The 19,874-nt window shown below is 40.0% G+C and overlaps 1 protein-coding gene across 1 annotated transcript in view; it reads right to left on the reverse strand.

Moving 5' to 3' along the window:
* Nucleotides 1-19,874, reverse strand: part of PARD3 (par-3 family cell polarity regulator) — a 411,266-nt gene that overhangs the window by 364,229 nt on the left and 27,163 nt on the right. Inside the window, exon 2 of the mRNA XM_072328130.1 lies at nucleotides 1,556-1,657. Coding sequence (XP_072184231.1) covers nucleotides 1,556-1,657 — 102 coding nt within the window. The remainder of the gene's footprint in view (nucleotides 1-1,555; nucleotides 1,658-19,874) is intronic.

Genomic DNA, 19,874 nt, shown 5'->3' on the forward strand with positions numbered 1-19,874 from the left:
CAGTACGTGTTTATATTGCACTTTCCTAATCAATGCTACAAGGTCTTTAAAAAAATAATAACTGATAATGCTACTAGCAGAGACATGCCAGATTCACAGAATCAGAGGAAATGAGCTTGGCAAATCTGGAAATAAATACTACCAGCTACTAGTATCTTGTCCATCTGTACACAAAAACAATATTGCAATAATGACTTCGCTTGTTTCAGTTGCAGTCAAAAGCTTTTCAGCTATTAGTCACACACATATAAACACCCACAGAGTTTCACTGAGAGGAATTACCCCACTTGAAGGTGGCAAGCTGAGATAACAGCCAACAAATGAAGTCTTCCAGTCACCAGAATTTAAACTTCTCCTTCTGAAGCAAGAAGCACATGAGGAGCTAAGTGCATGATTCAAATAAGTCATAAGTCCTATACAGAGATTCACGTGTATGTACATATTTGTATATTTAGAGACAGCTTCCACCAGTCTCCTTGAGGCCCGTAAGCAAAAGCTAAACTAATCGCACAACTTGAGACCTTGAATATAAGATAACTAACGGGAGGTTTTAATTAGCTTTTCATGAAATCTTAGCTGGGCACTATTTTTATTGAAGAAATTCCTGAAAACTCAGCACTGTTACTATATACTGCTCTATATTTCAGACAGCAAGGAGTCTTCATGTCCCAAGACTCTCCACATATTTTTTCTTTATAAAGTCCTGGTTGAAATAACTGAGACAATTAAGTTTTGTCACAAGAAATATCTGTAGTCAAAGTATCAACTTCTGAAAAGTTAGCCTAAGAGTCATCATTTGGCCTCTTTTCAAGGATATTTAAAGAGTGTGTTACTTCCAATCGAGGCAATTAAAGATCTCGTCAGTGACAGAGCAGGGTCCTAAAGCGCACTTGCAGGCTGAAGTCTGCACTAGGCTCAGGCACTCTCATGAGCTTCAGCAAACACAAGCAGCTTTGCAGAGGAAAGAGGTGTGTTTACATAAGCCTTTACAGCTTGCCACAGTGTTTCTCACCTTACCCTTTTGAAGACATAGTTCAAAGACAAAAATATCTATAACCTCAATCAACCAATAAAGAAAAACCTCTTAGTTGACAGTGATCTAAATCTATATTTAAAAAGGAGGAAAAACACACACAGGATCCAACAATGTACAACTATTTTCCAAAGTTCTGTGTAACCAGCAATTATCCAAATATTTGGATATCCAATATCTAAAAAGATTTATGAAAAACCATCAACAGCTGGAGAAAAGTGTGTCTTTTTCATATATTCAACTGGTAACATGAAGCTTAACTTGCATATTTAATTTTTCATATTATTGTTCCTCTGAGATTTTTTATTATTATAACAGTTACTTCAGCTCGTTTTTGTACTTGATCCTTCAAAGAACCAAAGAGAAAACTCATTATTTTAATAAAATAATTCCTGTACTCTCTGACAAATCATAACAAAAACAGACTTCCCACATCTGTTAAGCAAACAACTTAAAAAAAATAAACCCTTTGTATTGTTCGACTGTGCACACTGAGCTTCTTTCGTAGCTATTTGTACTTACACGGTCTTTGTCATCAGCAACATCACAGAGAATGTCATCCAGATCCAAGATGCCACCATCCCCATGCTCCAGTCGATGTACTTGTATCCAGTAGTTTGGATCCTGCACAAAGGGAGGAAAAAGCAATCAGAGATCAAAAACATGACAGAAAAAGGTTATCACACCCAATACAATGATCATCAAGGTTCTAAAAACACTCAGCATTAAAATACATATTTAGTTCATAATCCTGTAATATAATATAAATTAAATCACAAAGCCAAAGCATTTTTTTTCAAATAATCATGAATGTGCTTTCACATGATAAGCATGATCACAGTTCTAACATTAGCACACAAGAGAAAGAGGTTCCCAGAGTTACTAATTTCACGCACCGTGTGAAAGGAAAACACATCCTCTTCTAAATGAACCACCTCAGACAGTGGTCAACAGGCACAAAATTGTAAGGGGGGGGGGGGGGGGGGAAGAAAAGAAAAAAGAAAAGTGTGTTTGCTTATTTTGTTGATTTTTTTTTTTCTATGTGATAGAAGTTTAACAGCTTGTCTTATGGATAGAAATCAATACTGAAGTGTACTGAAATGGTATGAAAGGGTTTCAACCAGTGCTTGCTGCGTTGGTAGTGGGATATCTGAGTTACATAAAAGGAACACTTTACATTTTAATTAAGAAAAGATGTGTATATATATATGCATGTGTTTTTACATATGTAAATATGCCTACCAGTAATTGGAAAGACTAGCTTCATAGCTTTTACTATTACTTTTAGTACAGAAGGAAGTCATAACCGAAAGAATAACAAAGCATCCACAAAGTGTCTTCTGCGTGTTCTTACATCATGTGATTGCTGACTACATCTCAACTTGCTATTCTTAAAAGGTCTGTTTTCCAATAGGCAAAAGTTGTACTATAAACACACAACCTGAACAAGATACGCAATCTTTTCTTTCTTCTCAAATATTCCCCCTTAACAAAGCCAATGCCCCAGGCTGTTGTTAAGCATAAATAGAATAGCAGAGCTTTGTTGCTTTTCACAGAGCAGACATGAATGCAGAAAGCAACTATTTGAGGACCTTCAAACTTGCAACACCTTGCCAAGTGTGCCTGCCTCCCTAGAAAAAGTCACTAGCATCAACCTCTTTTCAGGTATGAGAGTCTGGAAGTCAAAACATTTGATGTCTTAAAGGACAGAACAGAAGAAAAGGGCCAACCAGAAATCCTCCAAATCCATACATATTTTTAAATCTCCAAAGTACACGCTGCATGAAATTTAGGGCAACACGCTCCACAGAAGAACATCAAATGACATTCATTTTGTTTGTGATGTCCTAGAACTCTATTTCCCAAGTATGAAAAGCAACTCTGTATGTGATACATTCACATGCTTTTGGAGAAATGTGATAACCATGAAACTTGCCTCATTTCTATCTCAGGAAATTCAACTGAAAACAGTCACTAACCAAGAGATTTCTGAAATTAAATTTATGGTGTTTTTCTCTAAGTTCTGTAACTATTGAAGATCATTACCTCACATTTCTTCTAAGCAAATACTTATCATACAGTTAACTGATTTCCCTAATGCGTGGCTTTTTCCTCAAACTGGAATTAGCCTCACTGCACTTTACAGGAAATAACTCACCATCCACTTACATAAAGTAAAAATTCAGAAATAATTTAAAACAACACTACATTACGCACATTATCACACATGCAGAGGAACTTCAAGATGCTAAGAAACTTCAAAGACCCTTAATGAACAAGTTCTCAAGCAAAGTGCATTAAAGACGTGCCTTTGTAAATTCTGCTCTAAGGCTGAAAGGAAAGAGCTTTCTTCATCCTCTATCCCATTACAAAAAGCTCCTCTCTCTGGTACCTAGACCAAACCCTGAGACACAGTTATGAACATCCAGGCTTTGAAGGCACAAGAGAACTGACGGGCTAGGAATCATCTTATGGTCTTGATTCACATTCCCACTGCTAATTAATACAGCTCAAAAAAATCTATCAAAACAAACAACACACAAACTCAAAATGGAACTTTAATATTCCTGCCTGCTTTTTTTTTTTTTTTCCCCCTTTCTATCATAAGTACTTCCCACCTCCAAGGCAAACATAAGAAACGTGAACGATTACGGTATCAATAGTAGGAACACCCACTTCTAAAGCACTATTGTGCTATTTCAGTACATTCAATCTGCATTAAAAATAGCTTTGATAAAAGCTGCATCACTTTTGCTAATTAGTTCCTTTAAAAGTTTCTCAATATTACATAAGAAGTTTGAGATAGACTTCATTTTTTCTGCATTACCTATTTGTTGTGCCATAACCTCAACTACTCTGGTCGCTTTTCCTGTTTGACAAGGTCCTGATACAAAACAGTAAGTTAGCAAGACCAGACAAGAAATATATAAAACTAGTTTGGCAAGAATTTACTCTGGCAGGATTTGGTAAGTAAATATGAAATAACAATGAAACTTTTCATTAAAGCCTTCTCCAAACTTCACAGAGCAGTCCTTCTCTTGAGGCCCTTTTCCTCCATTAAAGTTTTCCCATAAATCAAAGACTTGGAGGGGGAGGCTTGGGAAGGAAGAGTTCCAGCAAGGAGTGGAAAAATCACGTGCTGTAGAGATTAGTTATAACATACCCCCTGCACCACCTCCCCACTCCTCCCCCCTCAAAAAATAAGGAAAAAAAACCCTAGTGATTTTACTGCATTAATAAAGTTCTATGCACGGCCTTGAATTTCCAAGCTTAAATCTATGTAATAATTACACAAACAAGATGGAAACATATAAATTGCACAAATGCTCAAACTGAAATTCCTGGCCTGTACTCTGTCTACAACAAACACACGTTGCATAAGAAAGAGCTTATATGCTCTATTTGCTAAATGCAAAAGAGACTGAACCAAGATCAGCACTGACTTGAATTCAAGTACTACTACATTGACTTTACAAGGATATATGTATTCACTGCTTGGTCAAGTTACATTTCTCCACTGCAGTCATTAAACAGATATTCCGAATTTCCCATATGAAGGTAGTATTGCAGTCCTCAAACATTTTCTGAAGCAGTCAGAATTACTGTTTTGGCTTCGAAGAGTTAGTGATTCATAATGTAGAAATTGGCACCAAACAGAGTTTAGTAGAGTTACTTCATCAGTGGGGCAGATTGCCCCAATGACTCCTTCAGGACACCTCAGGGACCTTCAGGGTCACAGTTTCCCAGTAGCAGTGCAGAGCTCCAAATGCGGTCTCATCAACAGAGAACTCTCTCCAACAGTAACTCAGAGATGCCTCCTTACAGAGTATGGAAAGAGACGCTTGCAGGACTGAGGCACTCACATATTAGACACAAAACATAAAGACAACAAAAAACATTGAGTCTAGAAGGCAGAAATGTCAATTTCTGCAAAGATGAAAAATAAACACTAAACAAAACAAAATCTGTATGTATATATTGAGACTTTTTTCATGAAACCTGCTTTAGAATGTTTCTGGTTAAAGAAAGCATTATCACAGACATGAATATTTTACTGCAGTTTCAAAACATGACTTTGGATATTACAGTAGATTTCCACATGTTTGTCAACAAAACAAAGCCATGCTAATAATCTCTCGCCCTTCTCATGATTGCCTAAAATGGTCTACAGATTTGCAGTGAATTTAGAGGTATCAAAGCATACTTTGATAGAAAACTCAGAACTACACTGCTCTATCAGTGTGGAAATTAGCAACGTGTAATATTTCACAAAAGCTATATAAATGTCTTTGTCACTGGTGCATGTAGAAGAACTAGCAAGTTCACTTCATTGAACAAAAGGACAGAAGTAATGCTAAACCTGATTTATAACATCTTCATTTAAATATTGCATCACTCAGCTCAAGTCTAAGCAAGTCAGATCTCCTGTTTCCTGTGCACACCCATCTAACTATTCTACTTGATGGTGATTATAAAGGTACTTAGAGTTTAAAATCATGAGCACCACATTTTCTGCTCCAACGTCCTCTATAATGGAAGATAAATATTTGCTATGTGAACACTAACAGAGAGTGGAAGCAAGAACGGTTTAGCAAAGCTCGTAAAAATGCAGTCATTCATATTCTGTTTATTCCATATGACACAACTTGTAAAAAGCACAAAGGAAAAACTGAGAAAACCATTAGTTTAAGTAATATCATTCAGTATTCTATAGCTAACAATGTTATGTTCCCACATAGTAGAAACAAGGAACATATGTGGAAAACAATATCTAGAAGCAGGAATGGAAACTATAATTTGTTCTTAACTAGTGGCATAGAGAGTTTTCTTATGCTTTTTATTTCTAAATGTGTGCCTTAGTTTTTGCAAACATACACATTCCAAAAATATATGTTTAAGATTAAACATTACAATAAATAAGCTTGTTCTTTGAAATATTTTGCCATGCCATAGGAGAGAGTACCATAAACCTCACTGGAAAGAGCAGTCTACAAAAGTAACTCTGAAAGTAATGCCTCCTATTAATTTCCAAGGAAGCTACAGTAGATACAAAGAGCTCAATCACACTAGTTGATAGAGCACATTCTCATCTACAGAACACCATTTCTCAGTCACCACCATAAGCTGTGTATCTGACCAGTGATGAATAAGACCCTTCATGCCATGCTCGTAAAAGTCTGCACCAGCGGAGGTGACCCACTGTCGGTGTCAACACTGCAGAAACACACCACCCACCACCTTGCTATGCTCACATCCACTGTCTGGTTCCCATCAGTGTTCAGCAGGTGTCAGTGAATGTCAGTGGGTGCCATTTTTTCCACTTGGAGGAATTCAGTTCTGTACTTTTGCTTCATACTTCCAAGTCAGATGCCATATTGTCAGACTGCCCCTCTGCTGCCATCTGTCACATGGCAACAAAATGTAATGGAGTGTCACTGGGTAGGTTCAGACTCTACTGTCATACCACCAACATCTACCTCTGATTTGGTGGGCCTACATAATAAAACAGGAGGCGTTACTTTCCGAGCAGCCCTCATGCGTAACAGTAAGCAGAAAAACAGCCTCCTAAAACACCCACCTTATGATGTGTGGTGTTCCTACATGCCACCATGCAGCACCCATTGCTGTCATGTGATTTTCCCTACCATACCACAAGGGTGCCCCAGAGCACCCCAAGTCCTGTATTTGCCTAGCACTGCAGGGCAGTTCCTCATGTTCTGATCCTGCCTGCCCAGAGCCACCCAGCAGGGAGCACTGTGAGCAGGCAGCCGCTCCCCAGCAGGGCCTTCCCGCCCAGGGTGTGTTTCCTCACCCCAGGTAGGTGTGTACCTGCTGCCACTGCCACTTGTTGCACATCTAGAATTCACGTTAAACAGATGGTTTCCACATACAGCCTTATTCTCCAATCTAGTCAAGATAAATTTGCAACAGTATGTTGGGAAGTGGGCTGCCTGTCATGCAGAGCTCACCATGGTTTCCTTAGCTTACTTGATACCATCTTCCCAAAGTGGAGGTGAATTCAATTTGGGTACATTAAGTGCTTTTCAGCTTTAAGCCCTTTTTCATTACATAGCTCCACAGAGGATTTTTAAAAAACAGGGCCAACTAGACAGTTGTGCACAATGAGTGTGGAGCTGCAGGGGCAGTTCCAAAACATTCAATGCAACATTTCCTTCATAAATGAAGAGATAAAGGGAAAGTAAGCATGAATTTCTGGTTTCTGCTTAAAATCACCTGGAATTTGAGGGTACATCAAAACGTGTGTGGCTGAGTGTTCTGAGAACAGATAGAGCTCTTGTGGCAAAAGATTACACACAGATCAAAACTAAGACAATAACCCAGCTCAGGTGTGGACCGGACCTGTCTGCTCAGCAGCATATGGCACTCGGGCATGTTACCACAGGCTGAAAGGAAAATAATGGTTAATAAAAAACGAATGTGTCTGAAAATTTGCCAACAAATTCATTCATTTCCCTGTCTAGCACTGTACTGGAGGAGGGAACCGTCAAAACAAGCTTCCAGGTGCCAAGAAAAAGCCACGAACATTCTTGATGTGAGCTGGGCTTCCATCACTTTGCACAGCCTTGTCGCTCAGCAAGGAGGGCAAAAACCTGGGTTTGCATTGCATCTCATCCCCATCACAAACCTCCTGGAATTTCAGACACAAAGACCTCCTGTGTAACACATGCAGCAGAGGGAAAGGAAAAAAGCAGCTCTGAAGACAATAGCATTCTCTTAGACATGTTGACACCGTGCCATGGACAGTTTGTGATGATTTTCAGCATAAGTATGCTCACCGTGCCTGCGAGAGCACAAGCCTGCAAAATACTTAGCATTAATGAAAGTACTCCTGTATGCCTCAGAAGGCACCAGATACCAGCAACTCAAGGTACCAGGCCGAGCTGAGCTACTTCTTCCTTTCCCGATGGCAATCCACCTGCAGTCACTGCTTTCCTCCCAGTTTTGGAGCATGTTTGCTCTACCTTGCCCAGTGCCCCATGAAACAAAAACAGGGCTATGAAGAGTACAGAAAATCACTGAACATGGAACACTAGAAGATAAGACTCATCCTTTTCATCTTTTTGCTCCTTAACCCAGAAAATTGCTCTTTGGAATCAGTATCAAGCTGAAGTACATTTAGCAGTATTTTGTACAACAGAAACAAGGATGTACACCAAGGAAGGTTACTTATCCTGCCCTTAAAAGCATGCTTGGTCAGGGATTCCATTTTTTCATTAATTACACACACAATGTCTTCAACCGAGTGTTACATAAATAATTATGGATATGAATCAGTTATGAAAAAGAGAAAAACATGCAGATCTGATCACTGCAGAATGTTGTTCCACTTTTACATTGACCAAAACTGTTGCAGCCCCACTAAAAGGGCTTTTACTTTGCAAAACTTCACTCAAGATAATATCTGAACATCTGGCTAGTATCACTTTTCCCGAGACAATGAAATGTTGGAAAGAGTCTTTATGAAGTAGAAAGCAATGTTAGGTTTTCCATGCATCCTACATGTACATTTTTAACAGTAACAGTCATTTACTTAAAAAGTTACGACACTGCATTATGGGGTTCAGTCCTCAGTATAGAAGCCTGATAGCCAAACTATTGAGACAATCATTAGAGCACTTGAAAAACAAAGTACCTCCAAAAACACACTAAATTGAAATAACGTGGTAAGTTACTGGAACACTACTACATATTGAGTTGTGTTGCATTACTACTAGAGTACAAAAGCATCAAAGAACTACTGGATCTTTCCCCAAACAACAAAAGTTTGCCATTAAGAATAGTGAATTTACTTCAGCTGTCAGCCATTGTGCAGGTCACACTGACTTTCAATACAGATGAATCTCTTCTGAAACAAAAGTGCACTCAGCAACTTCCTGAACCTATCAACAAATTAGTCCAAGATGTACTCCAGAGGCAACCCAGAAATACTCCTGTTTTCTACCCTACAAAGTTCTAGATAAAAATACTATGTCTTAAGAAGTGTAATCCTTTCTATTAGTGTGTTAGCTTTAAAACCAAGGTTTACCAAGCCATGAGAAATTACACCTTTATCTTAAATCAGCTTCACACTATCTGTTAAGTATCATATCAACACACTACTGGTTAGCATCCCATCCTGGCACAGTTTGGGCTAGAAGGAACCTTGGGCAGCCCCAGTCCCAGGTGCAGCACCCAGCTGTGACCCAAGCACACTGGGCAGTAGGGCACTGCCCTGTCTCCTGCCCGTGCCCTGGTCCACACTCCTAGCCAGGTCCCCTCCTTTCCGCAGGTGGCTGGGCAGTGGGCTGTTGGCCATCCCAAGCCTTGGACATGCTGTCGGTGTCAGCTCGAAGCTCTGAGGTGACACTCCTCACGCGCAGCCCGGCTGCCACCAGGAGGTGCCGTGCCACAGGACAGGGTCAGCCAACGGGGAAAGCTGCTTTCTGCTGCCAGTAGAATGCGCAGGGCAGCACACCATTAGAATGCACGTGGTTTGAGATTCAATAAATGCTTAAACTTTTATGTTTGCTTGTGAAAGATGAACGCTTGTGTTCTGTTGGTTTTTGCTTTGTTTTGCTTTGTTTTACCCTTAGTGCTATTTGTTTCTGCTGTGCAAGTTCATGTTCACTAGGGAAAAAATAAAACAATGAAGAAAAATATATTGAGTGGGTCTATAAACTCTCTCATGTCCATGGTGTGAGCACTGAATAACATCATTTCTCTTAAGCTGCAAGGAAAATTTAATATGGGATTGATTTCTCTGTAGGAAAGCCCTAGATCTATATTCTAGCACTGCCACAGCCTCCAAGTGTGCCAAATCCACAAGAGAAGTAAGAACAATTTGTCCTTTTCACTGTATTTTGCTGTAGTGTAGAGCAAACACAATCAATAATGCAACAAAACAGTGTATCGTTAACATTTTATTATTATTAGCTTCAGATTACAGATATGAAATATGGCAGCTAGGTCCAGAATTCACAATCATGCGTTAATATACTGACTACCCTGGCACACAATCTTCTATGCAGGGACAACAGAATTTGGGCAACAATGGTGAACAAATGCAGAACATCCTTGGCTTGCAGCCTGACAATGCACCCATAAGTGAATCTGAAGGGAGAAGTGATTTCTGTTTCTCCTAAGAGCTTATCTTTCATCCATCCATCATTACAGCATTGCTTGGATGTAAACTTACATTGGTTTTCATCCACAATGAAAGCTCTTCAAAATCAGTACCAGTTTCAGACTGGAAGAACGTTTTTTTATTGGGATATGTGTGTGGCTTTTATTCACACATAGATGATGTAGATTGATGTGCATAACTGATCTATGCTTATTAAGCATTAGGAAGGAAAAAAATTGCAAGTCTGACCAAATCCTTCTTTCAAGGGAAGACTGGGGAGGGCAGAAATACACTTTTCTACCCTAGTAGCATCCAGCATGAGATGAAATAATACATTTTAGAAACGTACTGGCAAGATTTTCATTTGAGGGACATTAATATCAAATGCCATGAATGGTGGAAACAAAAAAATTTGATATACACTCCTGAGTGAACGGAGTCGATTAATCCTGTATTATGTGAACTCTAAGCTATCATTAATACACATGGAGAGTTGCAAGTACATTACTACAAACAGAGCCTGATATTTCCAGCAGCCTGTAAGCCATATAGTCAGTGAAAAATACAAAACGTCCCTCTCTGTTCGCACGACTCTTACTTCTCTGGAAGCCTCAAAGTCAAAGTGTGGTGGGAAGGACTTTGCAGTATAAACAGCTTTGCTGAACCATGGGGAAGGAATGCAAAAGTTACAAGGAATCAAAGGAAAGTTTATTGCTGTTTAGGTCAGCTATGGTAGCTTACATTTCTGATAGGATTTAGAGCTTTATTAATTGTTCAAGCGAAAGGATTTCATACTGAGAGCAGAACCACGATTAGACAATAGGCAACTATGTAAATGATATAGATAAAGCACTCATACAGTGCTATGTGTTCAATAATGAGGATAAATGTGGTCTAGGAAGGTATGAATCAACACATTATCTCTACAGAGTAAAATAGGAAAGCACCTGCCCTTGCCAGGTGGCCCAACCTCTGTGCTTGCTGCTAATAACTAAATGGGGGACTTAAAGAGTTTCCAGTGCGTACTATAAAACTGTTCCCAAGTCCACAATGACCTTGCCACCATTTGCATGGCAAGGCAAATGCCAACATCTTCCCTTCCGTCATCCTCCACAGCCTTGTAGAGACTGTGTCTCACACAACAGCCAGCTTTCTGTGCACCCAAAGCAGGCTGACGTGAAGCACCCACCATTGTACCTTTTTATTTTGTACCAACAATCAGAGAAGCTTCACTAACACACGCGTGTGCACACCCACATGAGGGCCTGCAGGTCAGACACACTGAGATCCTTGTTTTTGAAGCTGCTAGCTGGAAATAATCAGAGCAGTCTGTTAATCTGTCTGCTAAATACTTTCCAAGATATTTTAACCAAAACAAGCCTTATTTTCATCTCTGGGGGGAAATTTTAACAACAATATTCAGCTATTATTTTTCCAAACTGCTCAATATTTGGAAGCAGTTTGGACAGTTCAGCATTCTCTTACGGCATGAAATGAAGCGCAGTCATTCACTTCTGGACACTTAGCATTTATCCAAAGCTTACAGTGCAATCACTGCAACAATTATATTCATCATTATTTTTATGTCAAACAAAACAGATATGCCAATCTATTTGAATTCAAGGTTCTGAATGGTACCAATCCAGAGCAGGAACTGTGAGGCAGGGCTCCAGGAATGGGTGAAGGAGGAAAAGCACCTTTACCTCCAAGCTCTTAAAATTAATAATCACTGGGATTGTCTTTTTTTTTTTTCAAAAGTGTTTGTAACTTTTATAGATAAAACCTTAGGAAAACAAATAAATAAAAATACCCTAAGGTAGCCTTAGATTAATATGACTGTATTATAACTGTCTGACCATGTTGCAAGCTATTACCACCTTTTATGATTAAGCATAATAAGCACATGGCAGGCTGGAGACTTCAAGGAAAAAATAAAGACAGAACTAATGCTGAGTGCTACCAACTCCACATTTCACTCTTCCCACTGTTCCAATTTAACTTCAACTGTGAAGACCTCACTGCACTCTACAACTTCCTGAAGGGAGGTTGTGATGAGGAGGGGTCTGGTCTCTACTCCCAGGCAACAAACAGGACCCAAGGAAGTGGCTACAATAGTTGTACTAGAGGAGGTTTAGATTAGACATAAGGAAAAACTTTTTCTCTCAGAGAGTGGTCAGGCACTGGAATGGCTGCCCAGGGAAGTGGTGGAGTCGCCATCCCTGGCAGTGTTTAAGAGGCGTCTGGATGAGGAGCTCAGATATATGGTTTAGTGGCTTGTGGTATCAATGGTAATGGGAGGACAGTTGGACTAGATGATCTCGTAGGCTCTTTCCAATCTTGTGATTCTATGATTCTGTGATAAGCCCACACTTAGTTCTAAGGTCACTGGTTACAGTTCTTCCTCTCAATCCTGCAGTACTCCTTTTTCAGTTCAGTATCTATGCTCAGATCTGGTCCAAGCCAGTTTAACTAACAGAAACTCCCACTCCATAAGTAGTGAAGAAAACATACAACAGTAAAACCCCAATTCCACATCTTGCCCTCAGCCCTCATCACACCAGTGGCTCTACCCTTACTGGTCTCACTTTCCAAGTCCTCTCATTTCCCTCAATCTCATTTATGGTTCCAGAATTCCATTTATTCCAAAAATTACCTGGCCTCTGAGGCTGCCAGGTGCACCACAATGTCCCCGTTCTTCCTCTCCCTTCTCCCAACCTGTTCTTCTCCTTCATCATCTGCATTTATGTATAGTTCACAATCACTTCCATAGCTGGCCAACAGCAGCAACGGAGGGTACTTCCAAGATATTAAAGCAAACACAGATGACAACTACTGGGTGGGGAAAAAAAAACAATACACTATTTAAAAGCATATAAAGCACATGTTTTCCATTTACGACACCACAATCACTCCACTGATATTCCTTCCAACTTTACCTCGCGATACCCTCACAGATGTAGCTGCATTAGTACATTAAACACTGAAAAATGAACTCACTAATGCAAGAAGTTGGGGCATAGCATTAAAAACCTCATTCTACTTCCTTAGTTATCTTTTCCTTGTCACCTATAGCGATGGGGAGCAGCTAACAGCAGGGCACTGAATTCTAAGCCATTACACATTTTCCCAAATTGCTTAAATCTCATAAAAGCAAGTTTGCACTCGTCAAAATTAAAGCAGAAGTCTTGATTAAGAAAGAAGCAAAACCAGCTAGTCGTCTTGACCAGAAAAGGAAAAAAAAGATACACATCAAAACCAGTAAAGTCTTCTCAACTGTACAGTGAGTATATCACATAGGGGATTGTAAAGGCAGCTTCATTTTACCAGCTCAGATAATCTGTGTCTGTAAAGGTTTGATCAATGCAAGAACGATATGAAACACTGGTGTTCTCAGTCCTAACTTGTAATGTGGTCCAAGATAGAAATTCCCATTTTCATAGCATACTCAACCTTGGCAGAAAATAGATAAATGACTCAAAACTAAGTAGTGTAACAATGTTAGAAGCAGAGTAAAATGTAATGCAATATTCCATCTGCAGTCATACCCTCCAGTCTTTTCAAAATCAAGTCACTGTGTTTCCTCTCCTGCTAGTCAAGTAAGGAAGCAGACTTTACTTGATGAAACCTGTGTTTGAGACTTCCAGTTTCTAGATCCTTATACGCTTCAAGAAGCTGACTTGATGAAAATGTTTTCAGTAAAACCACAGACCTATTTCTTAGAATGCTTCAAAACACCAACAATGCGTTTTACATAGGACTGATGGAAGGAGAAAAAAATCAAAGCAAGCAAGGCGCATTCAATTACACATAGCTCAAACTTTCACAGAAATGTTTGATGTTTTTTTTAAGAACTGCAAATTTTAGTTTAAGTAACTCCTCTAAAATAACCGCGGTACATTTGAGACTAAGAAGAACAAATAGCAAACCCTGACTAATGAGCGTCAGAAAAAAACAAGTTCTTAAAAACTTCACAAGGCTTTTTTTTTTTCTGAAAACCTGTTTTTATTATTCATCTGGACTCACTCCAACTGGTGCCACCTAGAAAGGCACCAGCATCTCTTGCTATCTCCCAGTGATCAGAGCATAACCACGGCTGTTGTCACTTGCATTATGATAGTGATGTAGGCTCCACACAAGAAAAGAAAAAAACTGCTTGCTGTTCTGTAACCACACATAATAGCAAAAATAAAAGAGCCTACTGAAATAGAAATAGACTCAAATGTGGCATCTTTCTGACTGTTGCAACATGTGTTTTAGATAGCATACATTAACAGCTCCCGAGCCAGCACTACATCAAGCTAACAAGAGTTTTAAACCATCTCATCTAACCACAACCTCCATCCATGTATTTTTGCAAAACACTTCAAACGAATTAATTCAACTTTGCAAGTTATTCCCTAGCAACCAGCAGTCGTTTGTTGTGCCTCTTCTCCTCCACATTAATAGCAACAGCACTGCTAAAAATACAATGAAAGTTTCAATAACTGGGATAAAAATATATTTATTTTAAAAAATCCCACATGCTATTTTAAACAGCGAGATGTCTGAAGTGACAGAAGTTCACAAGCTACAAAACTATCTCGTTGCATATATAAAACCCACTCTTCAGTTTTTAAGAATATTATTCTTAGAGAAAATCTGCCACAAAAATTTGAATTCTCTGACTCTTCTCCTGTGCTCTATTTGATTCAGTATAGAAAACAGAACAAGAAAAAAACCCATCACAACTGATGTACATTTGAAACTGAAAACACTAAGAAAAAGGAAAGCATTTTCCAGAGCCTGAGCACGCACTGTCATTTTCCAGTACTGACTGCTCGCTTTCTAGTGGAGAATTCTTCACCAGAAAGCCTTATGGCTGCTATCATGTGCTTTCTGCTGCAGGCACATAAAGAAATCATGGTTGTGCACAGATGAAAGCCCCAGAGCACAGGGCACAGGCTAACCCCACATACAGGCCAGTTATAAGCAATACCTCCCACATTACCCAGGGATTCGGCGTCTCTGTTGCTTTATGAGGGATACTGCTGAGAGAATTCCCAAGAAAGTTCCCAGTCTATATTTAGTCAACTTTTTCAGATATGGAGAGGTCATGAACTTCCTTACTTTGGTGTGACAGAGGGAGATCTACAGGCTGCAAGCTAAAGATAAAGTTGGCTGGAGGCCGTTGCTGTCTTCCAAGCAGAAAGCATTTCCAACTCACAAGCCCCACGCTCCTTCAAAATGAAGCAGGAAGGGGAAAAAAAATCTAAGTTTTGCTGGATTTTTCTGTATCAGTTCTAACACAAGGGAGAGGCAAGAAACCTCTTCATTTAGTTCTCAATTTAAAAACCAGACTGTTTATACAAGAACATGTAAGAGATTGCACGACTATAAAGTAGGTGGGGGGACGAACACTGCACACACACTGGGTACTGGAGGAAGAGGGATTATGTTCTCCCGGCTGTCATGAATCAGACACTGACTCACAGCAACGCTCTGGGCCAGGCCAAACTTCTGTTCCAAGTTCGCGTGCATGGATTTCATCAGGAGGTTTGCACTGAGCAGTAAAATTTAGCCCTAATAACATTTTATGTTGCTGGATGACTTGCATCTCTTCCACCCTTCCTCTTTTGTAGGATTTCTTTTTGCTTTTAAACAGCATGTACATTTGGCCCTAGTAATGTTGTTCTCATCCTGTCTGGAAATATAAAATGTAACAAAAATTAGCATAAAATTCTGTAACTTAAGAGAAGAGAAATATTTTAGACACAGTGATGAGGAACAGAATCATAGATATATCTCAGTTGGAAAATACTCCCAAGAACACCAAGTCCAACCATCAGCATGCCCTGCTGAGTGCCATCACTAATCATGTCCCTTGGTGACACGTCCACACACCTCTTAAATACCTCCAGGGATGGGGACTACATCGTTTTCCTGGGCAGCCTGTTCCCATGACTGAATCCTCACCCTTAGGAGAGCTTCCTTCAACACCAACTCCCCAGAAGCACAATTTGACGTAAAAACACCAATCCTTACAAAGTTTTCCTTTGAGAAGAAGATTCTCCGATGTAGACACTGATGTCAACAATGTCAACACCCAGCACCCAGGTTTGGGGAGTGGTTGCAGAGAGCAGCCTCACAACTCAGCCTCCCATCTCAGCCTCTGAAAAACCTTCTGTGTGCAGTAGGAAATGCTTTTTACAAAAGCTGCTACTTCTCTTGAAATGCCATATTAAAATCTAAACATCTTTTTTGTCACAAAACAGAAATCCTGTTCACCAGTTAGTTCTATGTAAAACCTGCTTACTTGAAGTCTTCCTAAGCTTCAGGAGTTCAAAAATATATTTGTTAAACTGTCTGGGACTCAAATATTTCAGACCTCTCAACCTACGTATCATTTTCAGACGGTTTCAACATAAGACCAAAATTAACACCGTGAGAGTCAAGTACTCTCTTAAATTATAAAGATTAAAAAAAGAAGAAGAAGAAAAGAAAAGAAAGCAGTCATGAGCTCGAGAAGGTTTCATGCCTGCTATGAGGGGTACAATTCTGTTGCACAGTACAGTGTAAGTCTATATGGGCTGTTCTCTGCACCGGCCTGTAAAGTAAGAGCAAAAGGAAAAGTCTTCATGCATTCAGAGCATGTCATGTTTTGTAAAATGACACAGATCAATTAGAATTTAGCACAGTGATGTGTTACAGTGATCTTTTATACACTCTTCTTCACAATAAAACTATTAAAAAGTACTGTGTAACTTCTACCGTCAGTCTTACCTGGATGGCTGATATCAGAGGTTTATAAAGAAAGAAAAAAAAACTTCATTGAAAGTTTATTATTCCACCACTTTGATAAACTGCACTGCATGTGTCTCCCAGGATTCATGGGGACAAAAATTACATCTTCAATTTTACCACTGTTTCTTTCCATCAGAAAGTGAAATCTGTGCTTTTCATACTTAGACTCAAAAGAGAAATACCAAACTGAAATAATTAAGATCAGAATATGAATGAGAAACATCAGAAACAGTTGCATACCTATTTATGTTTACAGATAGTTGGACCTGGGCCACAGTGGAAAAGATGCCTGCACTCTGATCTACTACATTATCATGATCAAAAATGGTAAGAAAAAAAAAAATCCCAGTTGTTCCTGGTTTGGGATTTTAATACTTAAGGACCCAAAGAATTGTAGAAGGAAAGCTGTATTAGGAAGGCAGTTTTATTTGAATGCATTCCAAAATAAGAAAGGCCTTTTGGCAATTACTGAAAGCTCCATCCAGACAGAAGCAAGCAGCCAGGGAGCAGATGTATGGACAGGGACGTCCCACGCATAAGACATGCCTACAGTCCTAACCCGTGAGTGCAAAGCTACCTCTAGTTCTGCACCAGGATTATCCACAGCTGAATGTCATGCCAGCAGAGTGAAATTACAATATACCTGCAATGGGCTGAATCCTGGTCCCTGTGCCAGCCGCATTGCAGTCCTTGCATGGGCTCTGCCCCAATGCCCCTCTGCCCTCCTGGCCACCTCCGCAGGCAAAACAAGAGAATGAGAGAGGGCTTCAGGCCAGAAGTAAACATCAGTGTGCTCTAACCAGCAGCAGAAGAGTCTGGGGAAATGACAAACCACCACCACTGCAATCACTTCAGAGGCTTGGGGTTTTTGTCCCACACTGAGGCCTGAAGAGACTAAATTATAGGGATAGGGCCTGGATTAGCCAGGGAGAGCAGAGGGGAGGGCAGATAGAGTAGCATTCAGAAAAGAAAAGAAAAAAAGAGGGAAAAAAAGACATAATTACTAATAGATCTCCATCCATTAAAAGATAAACTCATCATTTCTGCTGAACTCTGAAAATCATGGTTTGTCTTCAGACTACAACTCACAGCTCAGATTTTCACAACACATCAGTCACCACAAGATAAGCACAGGTTTTTGTGTCATTAACTCAAATTTAGCTTTAGGTTATTGCTGCCTTCATAACTTTTTCCTGTTTCAAATCTTAAAGGAGAAACAGGATCAGGGAAAGGTTATTTGAGACTTCTGTTTCATGCATTCCCTTTTGATTACAGACTAAATCCAAAAGAGACTCCTCAAAGGCCAAGATAAACGTGCAATCATATAATTGGTTCTGGCTGCAGCAGCCCTGCAGTCAGTAGAAAGTGTCCCCAGCCCCCACCCAGGCATACCCTGTGCTTCAAGGGGCATTAAACCCTACTCACTATTTGCCTGACAAGCCATACACACACTCTACAGAACTGTAATGCCAGGCTCAGGCAGTGATGGTGGATGCACAATGAAGAACCCTCATCTCCTGCCAACACATTTGTAAGGCACGCTTGCACTGCTCTCACTTGCTCCAACTCACTTCCAGCAAGCATTTTAACCTGACCTAAAAGGCCATGTACTCATCTCAAGAGATTCCTGCAAGCCCTGTCTTCACAATGGAGCAATGATAACAAACATTTGCAAATTTTTAAATGCCAAATGCACAAGAACCACTTAGGAAGGAGAGCAAATAAATGAAGTTCAGAAATACACTTAATGCAAACCCCATGAGAGGAGTCAAGAGGAAAACAGTCATTTTGCTATAAAACAGGTATTATGCTGTGACACAGGGCAGTCGGCACATATGAATAAATAATGGAAGTGTCATTATGCATTAAATGTCCATTTAATAGTTAGTTCATGAGTTTACATAACTCCCTTCTTCACTAAATGAGATCACACTCAATGCACATACAGGAATTAACTGCAAGCAACTAAAAGGAAACTTTCAGACTTAATGCAAATGACTTCAGGGATGGCCAGGATAACTTAAGGAATTGCAGCATAACGTTATTAGCAGAAGTTCAGGCCAGCTGTGACATGCAGGACAGAAGCAACTGGAGGTCAGATATGATGATCTCAACTGCACTGCCTGTCCCTGGGAAAATATCAGTGCAAAGGTCTGAGCCTTCCCAGTCAATTCTACATACGTTTTTGTTGCATATTTTGTTCCCAAGTCTGTTGATTATAATCACTGCATTTGAATCAGGACCAAAAGTGCTTAAATTCAAAAACATGAAATCAAGACTAAAGTTACTGAGCAGCCCAGGACAAAAGAGGATGAGGTCAGTTTTCTTCAGCTGCTTTATGACAGTAGAAAGGAGAACCGAAGTACACTTAGGAACACGGCTCAATGGACAAGTTCACTGCAGGCTGAAAAGTGGCAGCAACATCCTCCCCAGCTTCCCATTCCTTCCTGCTCAGAAAAAGTACAAGGGATGGAGGGTTTCCCAAGCCCTGCTCCAGGTGAGGAGTACAACCACACAGACCAAGAACAAGACACCATGACAGAAAACAAAGATGAGTATTACATATCTCTGGGAGGGAATAACATATACCCCAGCCACCATAAACCAGGTGACCTCAGGTAACCAGCCCACAAATGGCCTTTGGTACATTTTTCTAAAGCCCTGGAAATACACAAACCAAATACCGCACCACTGCTGAGCGGTCACATACACACACAGCATTCCCACTGTCAGAGAACAACAGGAGCAATTCCCAGCAAAAGGCACCTCTGAGACTTGCAGCATAAACCCACGTCTGAGACCTGCTCAATAAACACTATTTCTAGAAGGTAAGAAATGCAGAGGGAGAATGCAATCTTCCTCAGGGTCAAGGATGCTCATGGAGCCATCCTGTGTACCCATTTGTTTGAACCATACTTAAGACAAAGCGCCCCCCAG

The sequence above is a fragment of the Excalfactoria chinensis genome, chromosome 2 (genome assembly GCF_039878825.1).
Source record: "Excalfactoria chinensis isolate bCotChi1 chromosome 2, bCotChi1.hap2, whole genome shotgun sequence".
NCBI lineage: Eukaryota > Metazoa > Chordata > Aves > Galliformes > Phasianidae > Excalfactoria > Excalfactoria chinensis.